The sequence below is a fragment of the Equus quagga genome, chromosome 6 (assembly GCF_021613505.1).
Source record: "Equus quagga isolate Etosha38 chromosome 6, UCLA_HA_Equagga_1.0, whole genome shotgun sequence".
In the NCBI taxonomy this organism is placed as follows: Eukaryota; Metazoa; Chordata; class Mammalia; order Perissodactyla; family Equidae; genus Equus; species Equus quagga.
In genome coordinates this window covers 108,992,456-109,007,373 of record NC_060272.1, presented here as the reverse complement: position 1 = coordinate 109,007,373, position 14,918 = coordinate 108,992,456, and the positions used below count along the sequence as shown (strand labels likewise).

The following is a 14,918-nucleotide window of genomic DNA, read 5'->3' as shown; positions in this document are numbered from 1 at the left end:
TCAACTGCAAAAGACACAGGGCCAAAAGGCTGAGTTCACATTCAAGTGCCCAATGAGATAAATAATTTACTCCAGGACACAGAATATTCTCCATTATCAGTTTAGAAACTTGTAAAAATCTTTAGCCATCACTAAAATTCTCTAATTTTTCTTTTCAATTCTCAAAAATCCCCAGAGGACCCCAGGAGTCCTTAACACATTAAAATAGAGAATGAGACTGTGGCAAAAGCTACAATCACCAATGTATCAGCAAGATATTTAACCTCAAACCCTTGAGATAACTTGGTTAAACCAATCCATTTATAAGTTTTGCAATCTACACTGAATGAAATCAGAACTGCTCTCCATGGAGAAACTCTGGGCCATTTTGCACTGGCCCACATCAAAATAAACTACCTGGGAAAACAAGGACACAGGAGAAGGCAGTTTTCCTTATGTGTCATATAGCCCATTCCCTTGCAAGAAGCTATGCTGAACAGAGGCTGTGATGGGGAAAGGTAATTAAAATTCAAAAGTAATGTACATTCAGTATTAATTACTTTATATAGAACTGTCCTTTATCTTGACACTAAGGGGAAAATGGTTTGTCCTGGGTATGATAAAGCAGGAGAAAGAAGAACTGAACATGATGATACATGGAAATAAACACAAATACGTTTCCTTATTTCTATTAGTAGAGGCAGAATTCCACCTCGGACTGGTGTGACAGAAACTCCTACCATTATCATGATCCCTACACTGATGATCCTTTTCCTAACTAAATATGGGGTATAAAAGAAGACAGTGAATAAAAGGAAAAAATCTGCTACACATGTCTACTCTGACAAATGTATTTAAACTAAACGAGAAGCTTGAACCCAAGATTCATGTTACTCCTGAGACCATCCTCACAGACACATGAGCTTAATTAACAATTTCTACCAGTAAAGGAGACTATCTCAAAGAAGGGCTCTTTACAGAAAACCTGCTTGAATCGACTTTGAGATGGAAAAAAGAAGGCCCTCATGACTTTATGAGACACTTTCAAAGAAGAAATAGCTGGTCAGTGGTCTGATTTTTAACTGAAGGCAACAAAAAGACATTTTTAGAAAAAGAGAGAAAGAAAAATAAAAAGGGCAACCAGGTAAAACAAACAGATAAATATGACATCCAGGAATAGTAACTGGTTGTAAATGGAACTACTTCACATCAAACCACATCAGTAAAATCTAGTTAAGGAGAAAGGATGTTTTGCCAACACACCAGGTATAAACAGGACGTGGAAGGACTGCATGTAATTTCTTACTCAATATGGTGTTAATAAATTTAAAGGATTCAAATTAAAATTAAAGACAATGCAAAGAAACCTATAGCAGTTAATTCCATGATTTGACACCTCTAGAGAAGTGATTCTCAACTTCTAGAGTATCTTAAGGCTAATGTCAGAAATGACCAATTTTATATTATGTGAAGCAAGTTTTATCCATAAAATCCAAATTCCTTTTCCCTGTAAATTGCTTATTACTTATTATCTCCTTATGGTATATATTTGCAACTTGGTCAAATTTCCTACCAAGCAATGTTTTAGAAAAGTGTGCTACAACAAACTGACAGAATAAATACAGAACACTCCACAGTATATACGGAATAAATATTTAAAAAGTCACAAGCTCACCTTCATCACTGGTTGCCTGCTGCTTCACCAGAGTCATTGGGGATCTTGCTGGAGGTTTACTGAGTGGATGGCGCCAACTTTTAGCAGTTTTGGTTTCTCCCTCTATTCTCTGGTCATAGTAACAAAAATGGTGGGAAAACACTCACAGTTAAAGACTCGTTTTAAACAAAAAACTATGGTTCACAACGATTTATGACAATTTGATTATGAAGAAGTCTTGTGCTTATTTACCTCCTGGGGAATTAGCCCTTCGTTAAAGAAATTTAAACCTCAAAAAGAAATAGGAATCCATTCTGTTAGTTATTTTACCAAGAGATCAATTAACTATCCTTCCACTCCCTATTAAAACACTATCTGTGTGGTACAGGGAAGGCTTATCAAGTTGCAATACACTCAGCAGTTAGCAAGTTTTCAAAAGTTCTTCAAAACTAATCTAAATTTAGGATTATATATTCATAACAACATAGGACCATGGCAGTTGGTCCCCTCTATGCTGGTCACATGTGAATACCTGGCAGGTTCTCCTGCTCTCTGTCCTCACAAAGAAAGCAATAATGCCAAGTTGAGGCTGAACACTTCTTCCATTCAGCAATAAATCACCACTTCTCTGAAGACCAAAGAAGAAATCAAAAATTTTGTTTTCTTTTTTAATACGGCACATTACTGCCATCTTGAAACCACTTAAATTTTATACAAAAGCTTTTGTCCTGGGCTCTCCAAACTATATTTTCCTTTCAAAGTTAGAGGAAAAAGTCATGTGCACCCTGACATCTCCCAGATAGACCCTGCTTACAAGCTTTCTTGTCCATGCAATCCCAAAGGGGTGGGGGGGGGGGGGTCCAGAGAGAAAGTTTGCATTAGTGGGTTTGCATCGACAGTTGATTAGGAAAGAAAGGAGTCTCAGAAATTCCCTGTAAGCTGAAGAAGCAGAAGCCAGAAGGAGAGAAATCATGCTGGCATCTGACACCAAAACAGGATTATGAGAAAGCCTATGAGAGCATTCTAATGAAAGCTGGGAGTGGGGGAAAATGACAGAGTAACACAGGGTGAGATTTATCTGTGGTTTATAATAGCTAAAAGTCAATGTGGGAAATTATAACTTAGTCAACAGCAACTATTTATTAAGCCCTTCCTATGTGCCACACTGTTCTAAAAGCTGAGCTACAGCAGGAAAAATTACACCAGGTCCCTGCTTTCGAGGAATGTGCATAATAGAGGGGAAGGGCACAGACAACAAACAAGTAAAAAGTAAATATTTATCAGGTACCAATAAGCAAATACGCAATAAAGAAAAAATACAGCAGGACAAACAAATGGAAAGAGATGGGGAGGCGGGGCTATTTTACACAGGGTCGTCAGAGAAGGCCTTTCTGACAAGGAGACGTCTGAGTGGAATCTTGAGTGCAAGGTGGGAGCATTTATATTTAGCTCTCTGGGGATGGAGTATTTTGGGGGGTGGGAATAGCATGCAAAATGTGAACATATTTGGTGTATTCCAGGGAGAGCATGAAGCCCTGTAGAGACAGACAGAGAGACAGGCAGACAGCCACTGTTCAACAAATAACTTCATATTTCTTGAGAAAATTGACTAAAGCTGACTGCTACCAGCATACACATAGCATTACACTTAATACTAAGAAACACTGGCCAAACTACACAAAAATGAAATGAGTCTGCATTACCTAGAAAGATTGTCTGACACCACGGTGTAAGAAAAGAATACCACACAGGTGTTTCTGAGAAGGGGCAAACCACGTCACTTAGCCCTCAACGTCAGTCTTTGCCCAGTGAAATGATAAAGATGAAGGTCAAGGCACTGAGGGTAGACTCGCCTCCATCGAAAGCAAGAAAATGGGAGTCACTTCCAGTTCCATTCTAGTTCAAAGAATGTGACTAACGATAATTTAAACAAGCATTTGACGCATTCACCATTCCACAAAGAATCTCAATATCTGCTCAGTTACATTTAATCCCTACATGAAATTAAGCTGTAAATTTTGTTTACTAGTACGTGAATGCTATTTTCAAATTTCCCTTAGCCATCTTTTCAAACAAATTAGACCATATTTTTCTATTTCCCATACATTTTTAATAAATATTTTATAGTCCAGTACGATATACAATCATGCATAAAATGATAAATGTTGTTGGGTCAAATTGGGAAATTATCTATATTTTATTTGACATTTTAAAACTACTGATACACAGAGTATTCCAGGTAGATTCCTTACCTAATCCCCCTTGCTATTCAAAGATGCAAAAAGGCGTGTGGTGAGTGGAAGTGAGCAGGAGCAATCAAGAAGTGGGTCTGTTCAGCGGCCAGCTCAATTTATCAGCTCAAACAATTGAGGCTCTCTTCACTCATCCACTTGAATTCCCTCATTAAGCTGTATAGGTCAAAAGAGGCTGGCTGAATTCTGACACTCACTACACACAATCGGAGCCTGCCTGCCCCACTCACAATCTTACGGTTACAGCGACAGCTTATGCTGAAAGCATACAATATTCACATCATACAAGAACATATGAGAAACAAGGAGACTGTATGGAAAGAGTCAGGAGCTTACTAATCAAGAGAGGTCTTGAGTTTTCTGAGAAGCAAAAGGCCTGCTTCTGGCAGTGTGCAGGACCAGAAAGGTCAGCCTGGTCCTAGAATCAGAGTCAGGGGAAAGTGTGACCAGGTGAGCCCTAACGATAAAACACAGGCTATGGGAAGCCTGGGACCCAGAGTATTAAGTGTTGGCAGGAGGAGGTCAAAGCTCTGTAGATGAATCATTTCTAGTCTGGTTAATATTGCAAGTAATAGAACCATTCTGTATCTTGACTGTATGAAAGTCAATATCATTATGATATCCTACTATAGTTTTCCAAGAAGTTACTACTGGGGGAAACTGAGTACACAGGAACTCTCTGTACTATTTCCTACAACTGCATATGAATCTATAATTGTCTCAAAATAAAGAGTTTAATTTTAAACAAATTTAAAAAGAAAGAAAATTAAGCTCCAACATGTGACGGAAAGTTCCATGCTCTCTGAATTGTCACCACATGAGCCAGAGCTCGCGGAAGGCTTACCTTCCAGTCATCGAAGGAAATATGATTAAGACTCATAAATGTGGAATGTTATTTCTGCCCTAAAGCAAGATTTCGATGCACAGAATGCTATTTTCAAAAAGTCCTCTCACCACACAATAAATACAGTAAAAATGGACATTGCCACATACAGTGGGGACTTTGAAGCCATTTCTCTCTCCACTGGGGACGGCTGGGACTTCCCCAGGTTCAAGGCCACTCCCACGGCTCTCCACATCACTCTCTTCTCCCTCTGTCAACACGCTGTTACTCTCTGCCATTGAGGAGCAGGACTCAGGTGACTTTGGCCATGGAAGCTTCGGTGGGTCTAACTCCTCAGATGTCACATGGCCACTAGATGCAGAATTATCAGCCTCACTGGGATTCGAAGGTGGAATTGTGGCACAGGCTTGGTCATTCTCAGTTTTTGTTTCCTCCATTATAGATGTGCTTGAGCAGCTGTTTCCTGAGGAGTAAAACAAAAGGCTATTAACAAATTTTGCATTGTATTATTGCTGAGTAGAACTGTTAAACTATTCTCAACTAAATTCCTATCTTCCAACTTCCCCAGACATGGGTGGGCAAGGTCACCGAAGCACCATGCAGCCTTATTAGTTGTTAAAGTGAGATGCTGAAGTCTGGCAAGAGAATATACTTACTGACCAAAAAAAGGGTTTAAAAATGGTTCTACTGTAAGACCAATGTCAAAAGCCAGGGCAATAACAATAATTATCGAAAGCAACAGCAATTTGAAATCTTCCTAAATATAAGAATCATATTCCAGGGACCGGCCCGTGGCCGAGTGGTTAAAATCACGCACTCTGCTGCAGCAGCCCAGGGTTTCACTGGTTTGGATGCTGGGCGCGGACATGGCACGGCTCATCAGGCCACACTGAGGCAGCATCCCACATGCCACAACTAGAAGGACCTGCAACTAAGATATACAACTATGTACCGGTGGGATTTGGGGAGATAAAGCAGAAAAAAGAAAAAGAAAGAGAGATTGGCAACGGTTGTTAGCTCAGGTACCAATCTTTAAAAAAAAAAAATTATATTCCTATATTTGATGCCAAGAGCTGCTGCTGATGAAACATTCCAACTCAGAGGATGTACGTAAAGAACACATGTAAGACTGTGAGGATCCAATAAAAATTATTTCCTTGTTATTACACTAATCCTGTATCATACACTGACGGCACATAAAAGGAGAATATCACCAGTACTTCTCTTCTACTGCCATCACTAGTCTCTCTTCTCCCTCCCTTACACACAAACACACACACACACAGAAGCATCATTTCACCTATCACATACTAGCACTGATGTTGAACCTAGCCACATCTTCTACTCAAGCGTTCTGCCAGGTCTCAAAACCTGGAGGTGAAAATGTAAGGAACCATGCAGCGACAGCGCTAAGAAAATTGGGTGCCCTTGGCCTAAATCACCCAGTAATTCATAAAGTGGCTAATTAAACCCAGTGTGATAAAAACTATGCTGAGGGATTATAAAGAAATACCCACATGTATTGTACAACTGCCTTCTATGCACTGCTTGCTGCTATTCCATTCTCTACCTTCTCCACTTTGCTATCTTCTATCTATTTATCACAAGTCAATTCAGATATCACCTACTCCAAGAAACGTTGCCAGGCCAGCCTCCTGTCTGTTTTGGTCTTTCCTTGGTATACCAGCAACATCCTATGCCATCTCTATCATGGTACTTACCACACTGGATTGTAATCATATGTTTATTTGTCTAGCTCTCCATTAAAGTATAAACTCACTGGGAAAAAAGTCTATGATTTAAACTCTATTAGCACAAATATTTCAAGAGCAAAAGGTAACGAGGATGAAGAAGCAGCTGTGCATCAGATTAATTAGGACTACGATAAGGACTTTTTCCCTTACTCTAAATGGAATAAGCATAAGAAGAAGGTAAGGACAAGACGTAAGCTACGTCGCTTTAAAGACTCCCTATGATTGCCATATGGAGAACTGACCCCGGAGGTGACTAGAGTGGACACTGGCAAAACAGGAGGGAAGCAGTTTCTGCAATAGTCCAGGCAAGAGACAATGGTGCCTTGAACAAAGAGGAAGTAGGGGGTGGCCAGATTGGGGAGAGTCCCACATCTGAAGGACAGATCGGATGAGGGGTATAAAACGAAGATAGGAATTACAGAAAAAGGACAAACACTCTGATAAATATTAAAGAGACAAAGCTTTAAAGCAGTTTCAGAGAAATACACTATAAAAGAGCAAAAACGCAAAGTAGTTGAGACTTACAGATGATGGCTTTGGTACAGAGAAGCAGCCAGGGAACTCTACAAACCACTTCACAAGACTGAATGATTTTTGTTGTTCTTTTTTAAACCCTTAATCTTTATTTTCTTCTTAAAATTAAGTCGAAAGCTAAGAATCTGCAAAGAATTATCTATAATTGGTTTCCTCTGTTCCATGTGAATTCAAGAGAAGCTTTCCAAAAATGTATTGTATATTGTAAATTGAGTTGCACCCCAAAAAATTTCATTTTAGAATCTTCTTTTTTATTAAAGCAAATAGGCACTGCTGGCTGTTTGTCTCACAATGCCATTACATGTAACAGTGGTGCTCTTGACTTTTATAAGATTCCCTCGGCCTCTTGGTTGAGTTACCCCATAACTTTAGATAGTTTATTGGTTAAACTATGTGGAAAAGAACATCTGTCCTAGGGAATATAGATTTAACGCGTCAGCTCATCAAACACCTCCTACTTATAGGTGAAAGGTAGTTAGCCAGTTTCTCACCCGAAAGTCTGATGTTCTCTGATGAATTCTGATCCAGCTGCATCCTGCTAGCAGAGGCCTCTTCCTCTGAAGGCGCTTGTGTGTTCCCCAGTTTCGCTGCTGCTTCTGGCTTTTCACTGGCCTTGAGGTCGTCTGGATGTGGGTCAGAGGTGGGGCCCTCTGCCCCCTCGACTGCAGCCAACACTTCCCCATCCTCCTCATTCTTAGGCCTCTTAGACTGAGAACTAGTGCCCTGGAAGCTATAAAGAAGAAAAGCCCTGGTCAGAGCAGAACGTTTGCAATGGACAGGATAAAACACAAACCAGTACAAGCGTTATTTTCACTTATTGAAAGAAGAAAAAAACTGATAATTTTTTAATCATTGTGCAGAGATAACCTTCACAATTAATAGATTAAATTTGAAATTGAAATCTTAACAGTTTTAATAACAATTTACTAAAAATTAAAGTTAAAACAATCGCAAATAATTGATCATTAAACATTATCAGGGGAAAAGTCATTGCTAAAATTTTATAACAATATTAAAAGAAGTCTGAAAATAAAGTGAAAAATGATGACATGAGGGAAAATCAAATCAATAAACCAAATATTATTTAGATAATGAAGAAAGGAAAAAGAAATGAGATCTCATAAAGCTGTTGTTAAAATCCGAGTGGATTCTTTATATTCCAAGGTGAACTAGTGGCCACACATCTCTGAGTTTTGAAGTATGCAAGAAAATCATTAAAATTAAACGACAAATCATCAGTAGTTAAAGAAAATAAGAGAGGAGGAAGGCTGACTGTATGTATTTAACATCTTATATCAACATTATTTTTGGAGTGGATGCCATTTTTTTCCCCCTCTTTTAGTGTTTTCCAGCAAGTCACTTGATAGCTTTGTCATAGATAATTTTTGTATATGACACATTTCTAACACTTTCATTTAGGAAAAATTACAACTCAAAGCAAAGCAACGTGTATTTCAGTGCCCAAAAACACATACACATACCCCAACACACACACACACACACACACAAGAAAACTCCACAATACTAAGAAATGTGGGAAGTCAGGAAGGGCAGAGATCTGAGATAAAGAGGGTAGCAAGGGATAACCTATGTAAACTAGCTCTGTCTGCCGCTGATACAAATACTACCAGTATCATCAACACCAGTATCACTTTTACAGAGAACTCATGCACTGGCCCATGCGGAAATCTTCACATTATGAATAGCATAGTACATGTAAAATAAGATGGCTGACATCTCTCCGAGATTTCCGTGAACTGTTCCTTTCATTTGATTTCCCCAGATCACTTAAGGGAGATCAGCAAACTCTATGATCAAACCACAGGGCTGAGCATAATCAACAAGCCCCTTAACAAGAGGCTTTCTAACTGGGTGAACAAAGTCCATTGATTATTTTAACCTACCGAACGGCATTTCAAATCTGTTCAATGTCATAGATCTACATTCTCTGTCAACAAGGACCACCATGGTTAGTAACTAGGAGACCAGATCATCCACCTAATTAGAGTATTGTGCTTTCTGTCCATTAAAGAACAATTCTCAAGATATTCTATTGGTGTTTCTTTTGAACTCAAGATTGACCACTGCTTCCTCCCACAGCTGGCTTTTTTGGTAAGGTGAATTAACACATTTATCAAAGGCATGACTCTCTAAATCAGTGTTTCCCAAGCTTTTCTGAATGCAACCCATAGTAAGTTAGACATTTTAGATGGTGACACAACACACCCACACACACATGCTCACACACATCATGGATTAATACTTACTCTTACCACATGGGAAGGACTATGATACTTTTTATTCTATTTTACTTCCTAATTTAAAAATGTTCTTCCGGGCCAGCCTGGTAGCGCAGCGGTTAAGTTCACATGTTCCGCTTCTCAGCGGCCTGGGGTTCACGGTTTGGATCCCAGGTGTGGACATGGCACTGCTTGGCAAAAAGCCATGCTGTGGTAGGCGTCCCACATACAAAGGAGAGGAATATGGGCATGCATGTCCGCTCAGGGCCAGTCTTCCTCAGCAAAAAGAGGAGGACTGGCAGTAGTTAGCTGAGGGCCAATCTTCCTCAAAAAAAAAAAAAAAAAAGTTGTTCCTAACCTACTAAACTGATTTGAAATCTAACAGTTTGAAAATCCCTGCTGTAAACTATAGGGTGAAATAAGAACAGCTGGTTTGCGTTCTGCTGCTAGTTCTGTGCCTCAAGCACATCTCCTCCAAAATGCAGAAGTCTGACTCCATGCTCTTAAGCTTCCTCCGCTCTCTACCATTCTCAAATAGCAGAAAATAAATGTCAGGAAAAAAGAGAATCAGAAAGTAAGCATCAAGTGTGGGCAAAGATTTAAAATTACAGCGATATTTAGTTAAAAATTGGAAACAAGCTACAGGTCCATATACAGGGGATTAGGTCAATATATGCAGGCATTAAAAATTACATTATAGCAAATCATTTAATTACATTAAAAAAACCTCACAAAACTGGTCATCAAATCGTTAATAGAGCATGGCCCCAATTTTGGAAAGGTATATAATATTATATAATACATAATAAACATATATGTAAAGGATATATATAAAATGTTAACACTGGTTATCTGTGGAATTATGAGGTTATGGGTGATTTGAGATTCCTTCATTATTCTTTTCCTTATTTTACAAATTTTCTCCAATGCATAAATATTACTTTTGCAATCCGCAAGAAAATCAGTGAGTAATATTGGAGAGTAAAAATATAACATAAACCTGGAAAATGTAAGAGTCTAAAAAGGTTGCCTGAGGACCTGAGCAACATAACACATAACCCTGTTCGATGGGTTTTAAAACACAAGATGCCCACAGCAAGCTTCTGGAATGGTCCTGGCCACAAAAACAGAATACAGAGTGAAGCTCACAGGGACAACCACGGACAGAAACAACTCACGCTCTGCTTCACATCTTGTAAAAGAATAAGACCAAGCGTATAAAATGTAGCAAATTAAAGGCATAGCAAGGAGAAAAGAACTATCTCACATGTTTGACAAATGAAGAAGAAAACTACTAAAGTCAGAAAGAAAGTTGGTAGCAAAATGCAAAAGTTGGAAATCAAATTACTGAAGTTAATAAAAGCATGGAGATGAATGGAAAGCACCAACACAACTTTAAAATACATGCGTGTAAGAGGTCTAAGAAGTTCCAGTATTGTTCTATTTGCCATAAACAGCAACTCCAGGAATATTCTCAAACACAATATACATCTCTTCCTACATTCTATTTATTTATTACACTTCTCAAGAATTAAAAATACTTTGCGTCAAATTTTCAGTAAGATATTAAGCAAACTTACGATGAATAAATTTTAAAAAGTAAATAGTCTTTGAAAACCTCCTTTCAACGGTCCATTTAATTGAGTAGGTTCAAGCGGGATGGGATGGGGGTGGGACAATCACCTCTTGGATGCTTTTCTTACTTTCCTCCTCCTCTGCAGCCAGGCTTTTACTTCAGGGGTGGATTCCGGAGTAGGCTTCGTGTGATCGATGGTGTAGATATCCTTTCCTTGCTTCCAAAGCTGGTATCTGTCCGGCTGAAATTTCCTCACAAAGATATCCATTGAAATCTTCACCATGTCTTTCCTGCAGGTACACTGAAACACAATGGGGTTGGTGTGCTTTACGCTAGTTACACAGAGTCACATAGAGTCATCCTTTGTACCATACACGAATATTTAGTCACTACATAATCAAGGATAATGTTTTACATTTTCAAACATTCAGTGAATAAAGAACTCAATTTCTTCTGAATAAAGGTGACAACCTGTATATTCACATTTATAAATGGTAAAATAATATGTTAAAATGCATTATAGACTTCAGAGGGAACTGTGTGCCAAGAAAAACTAACAGGAAAGAGACCACATTTGAAAGCACGCCTGCAACAAAACGACTCCCCTCCCATCACAAGGATCTATCAAATAGCTGAACAGTGAAAGATCTGCAAAGCCAAAAACCTAGGCTGGCAACGAATAAAAGTAGCCAGTGAATGTGACTAGAAAAATTTAACTAATGGGTTGAGATGAATTTTCTTCAAGATATATTTTAATCACATTATGTTTATTAACAAATATGCTCTCACAAAGCAACCAACAATTAGGAGCAAATAAACAGTCTCTTCTACATTAGATCACATAAACTACCCACTACCACCTCTACAAACATATTCACTAGGAAGAAGGAATAGTGTTAAGGTGAGAAGTTCAAAGAAAACATTATTGAGAATCCACTTGGACTTGGAGTCTCATGAATACATAGTTAGCAGTCGTGTCTTACAAATCAAGTTTCCTATAAAGACTTCACACAGGTTACATTGTGTCTAGGCCAATACTCCACGCAACAGGGCAGATACCATTCAAAGAGTGGTGCAGAAGTCGTCTCAAAGATGTAACTAAGGGCCAGTCCCGTGGCCAAGTGGTTGGGTTCACGCGCTCTGCTTTGGCGGCCCAAGGTTTCACCACTTTGGATCCTGGGCGCCAACATGGCACCACTCATCAAGCCATGCTGACGCGGCATCCCACATGCCACAACTAGAAGGACCCACAACTAAAAAATATACAATTATGTACTGGGGGGATTTGGGGAGAAAAAGTAAAAAAAAAAACAAAGAAGAAGATTGGTAAGTTGTTAGCTCAGGTGCCAATCTTCAAAAAACTAAAAAGATGTAACTAATATACCTTGACACTTCTTAACACACCTGGCAACAGAATGGTTGACTCAACAACAGCCTTGAATCAGTGTCTCTCAATATTTTGGTGATACAATTATCATCTCCATACAAATTAATCTCAAAGTCTTAATCTCCAGCCTGAAACTTCACTACACCCAATTCAAATGTTGACAGGCATTATGATTTGAAAGTTCAGAAAACACTCACCACCCAATGTGCCTAAAACCAACTCCTTCTTCAACTGTCAACAAACATTCTGTTATCAACGATACGACAATTATTCCATTCTCCTACATTCACAGTCAACATTTTTTAATCCCTTCCTTTCCCTCTGCCCCTAGAAATCCAGTGTCATCATCTACGATTGATTCTTCCTCTAAAATGTCTCCTGCATAAATTCCTTACACCAGGATCCTTCTAGCTTCATGGTCAGATGTTGAATCCTGGCACAACAAAGCTAACTAATTTCCCTGCCTCCAGTCTCTCCTAACACCAATCCATCTCTTTGGCTGTCTAGAGCTGTCACTTTATCTTGTCACAAATATCTTGTAATCTTTCATTTCTGAGTTCACTAAGGTGTAATTACCCTGCCCTGCCTTTAGAATTAAGTCCAAACTCCTGAGCCAGGCATTCAAGGGCTCCAAGATTTGACTCCACCAATGAGACTGCCAGGTTCCTGTCCCACTGCAAGCCAACATGAATACTCCTCTTCAACCCAAGAGGCATAGTCACCAGGGCCCAAATGCACCACATGCTTCCTTACCTTACAACTATTGTTCCTACCACAATGTCTTCCTGCTCACCATTCTGCTGTCTAAAGAAAATTCACCCTAAACACTGAATGCAAATTGTACCAATTGTTCCTTTGAATGGAGTACTATTAATCGACAGCACTGCTTTCTATTATCACTTAGGTATAGAGAGAATTCTAAGTCATTTTTCTGTACTTATCTTGCTTAGGAATATGGAAAACGAAGATCCTGAGAAATTTAAATATATTTGGTTTAAGATGCAAGTCTTTCATGAAAGGAAAAAATAAAAGTTTAGGTTCATCAGCAGAAGTCTTATTTTCTTACAGTGTTATTAATATTTGCTTCATGAAGAACAAGTAAGGAGTGGACAATATAGACACTATAAGTTTCCTTGGAGTGGGAGAAATCTGTCTCACACATTTTAACTTCCCATTCCCCTCTCCCAGAAGTCTGGAATTTCATAAACATGCAACAAGATCTACCACTCAACTGACTGCTTGACTCTCTGTAAGTATAATAGATGTGCTATCCTCAACTTAAATCTTAAAAAGAGTCATAAAATACCCAAAATAATGAAGGAACAAATGCTGAGTCAAAAATAGAAAACTTCAGGGGCTGGTCCCGTGCCACAGTGGTTAAGTTTAGCATGCTCTGCCTCAGCAGCCTGGGGTCACAGGTTCGGATCCTGGGCATAGACCTACACTATTGTCAGCCATGCTGTGGTAGTGTCCCACATTTAAACTGGAGGAAGATTGGCAACAGGTGTTAGCTCAGGGCTAATCTTCCTCAGAAAAAAAGGAAAAAGAGTATATTTCAGCAGCACAGAGAAAACCTACTCTTGTTAACACCGACAAATAATAACACTCATCTAAACCCCTATGAAGATTAAATGAGATCATTTAAGAGAATGCACTACATAGCTCTATCAGTAGGAAAGGAAGACATTAATAGTCTCATTAGAAATAAAGAAACTTACACACTATATATTGGTACAAAGAGCAACAACCAATAATAGGTAATACGTTTCAAGCAAACTATTTCTGTTATGAAGTCAACATACTAATCAGAATGGCTACTCTTACTACTCCTTTTAAGAACATATATATTAGTTAAAAATGCTAAGTCAAAATTTAAAGAGAATTGTCAGGAGTCTGAATGCATTGAATTCTTCCATACTTCACTTATTACACAGAATCATGATTATTTGTTCCTGTCTCCCAGGAAGTCAAATTCACACTCTCTATTATTTATACTGAAAACCAGCAATCTAATTTAAAGGTGAAAATGTTTTTAAAAGTCAGCAACTTTCTAAAACAGAAAACACTAAGTTAGTCATTTGAATTGCAGGATTGGAAATTTCATATAACCACAATATATGATTAATAAAATAAGCAGTTAATACTTAACCAAACTGAAGTATTACTTTAACATATTTTCTTTGTGACACACAGGCTGACTAATTATGAAAAAAAAATGCTTTCATGTGCAAACATCTGGTAAGGAAGGCTTTGAAAGCATGTAAAAATGTGTGAAATTATTCTGCTTTTCAGCCTATTTATAACAATTAAATGACAATTAGAAAGGAACTATTCATAGGAAAGAATACTTTAAAATAAGACAACAAGCCTAGAGGCACTTGATGTGGCTATTACAGTTGTTCTGTGGGTGTTACAGATTGAATTGTGTCGCCTTTGAAAGGTATGTTGAAATGCTAAGCCCCAGGACACTGGAATGTGACCTTATTTGGAAATAGAGTTATGGCAGAAGTAATTTCTTAAGGACCTACTGGCGTAGAGTGGGTCCTTAATCCAACAGGACTAGTGTCCTTATCAGAAAAGAGGAGACACACACAGACACACAGGGGAGAAGGCTGTGTAAAGATGGAGGTGTGGAATGGAGTAAGACATCTACGAGGCAAGGACCACCAGGGATTAACTTCCACCATCAGAAAGAGGA

General features: G+C 38.6%; 1 protein-coding gene across 1 annotated transcript in view; it reads right to left on the bottom strand.

Moving 5' to 3' along the window:
* KDM4C (lysine demethylase 4C) overlaps positions 1 to 14,918 on the bottom strand; it is a 387,672-nt gene that overhangs the window by 150,369 nt on the left and 222,385 nt on the right. Inside the window, exons 9-12 of the mRNA XM_046663818.1 lie at positions 10,941 to 11,134; positions 7,509 to 7,747; positions 4,879 to 5,192; positions 1,655 to 1,763 (exon numbers count right to left, since the gene is read on the bottom strand). Of these exons, the coding sequence (XP_046519774.1) occupies positions 1,655 to 1,763; positions 4,879 to 5,192; positions 7,509 to 7,747; positions 10,941 to 11,134 (856 nt within the window). The remainder of the gene's footprint in view (positions 1 to 1,654; positions 1,764 to 4,878; positions 5,193 to 7,508; positions 7,748 to 10,940; positions 11,135 to 14,918) is intronic.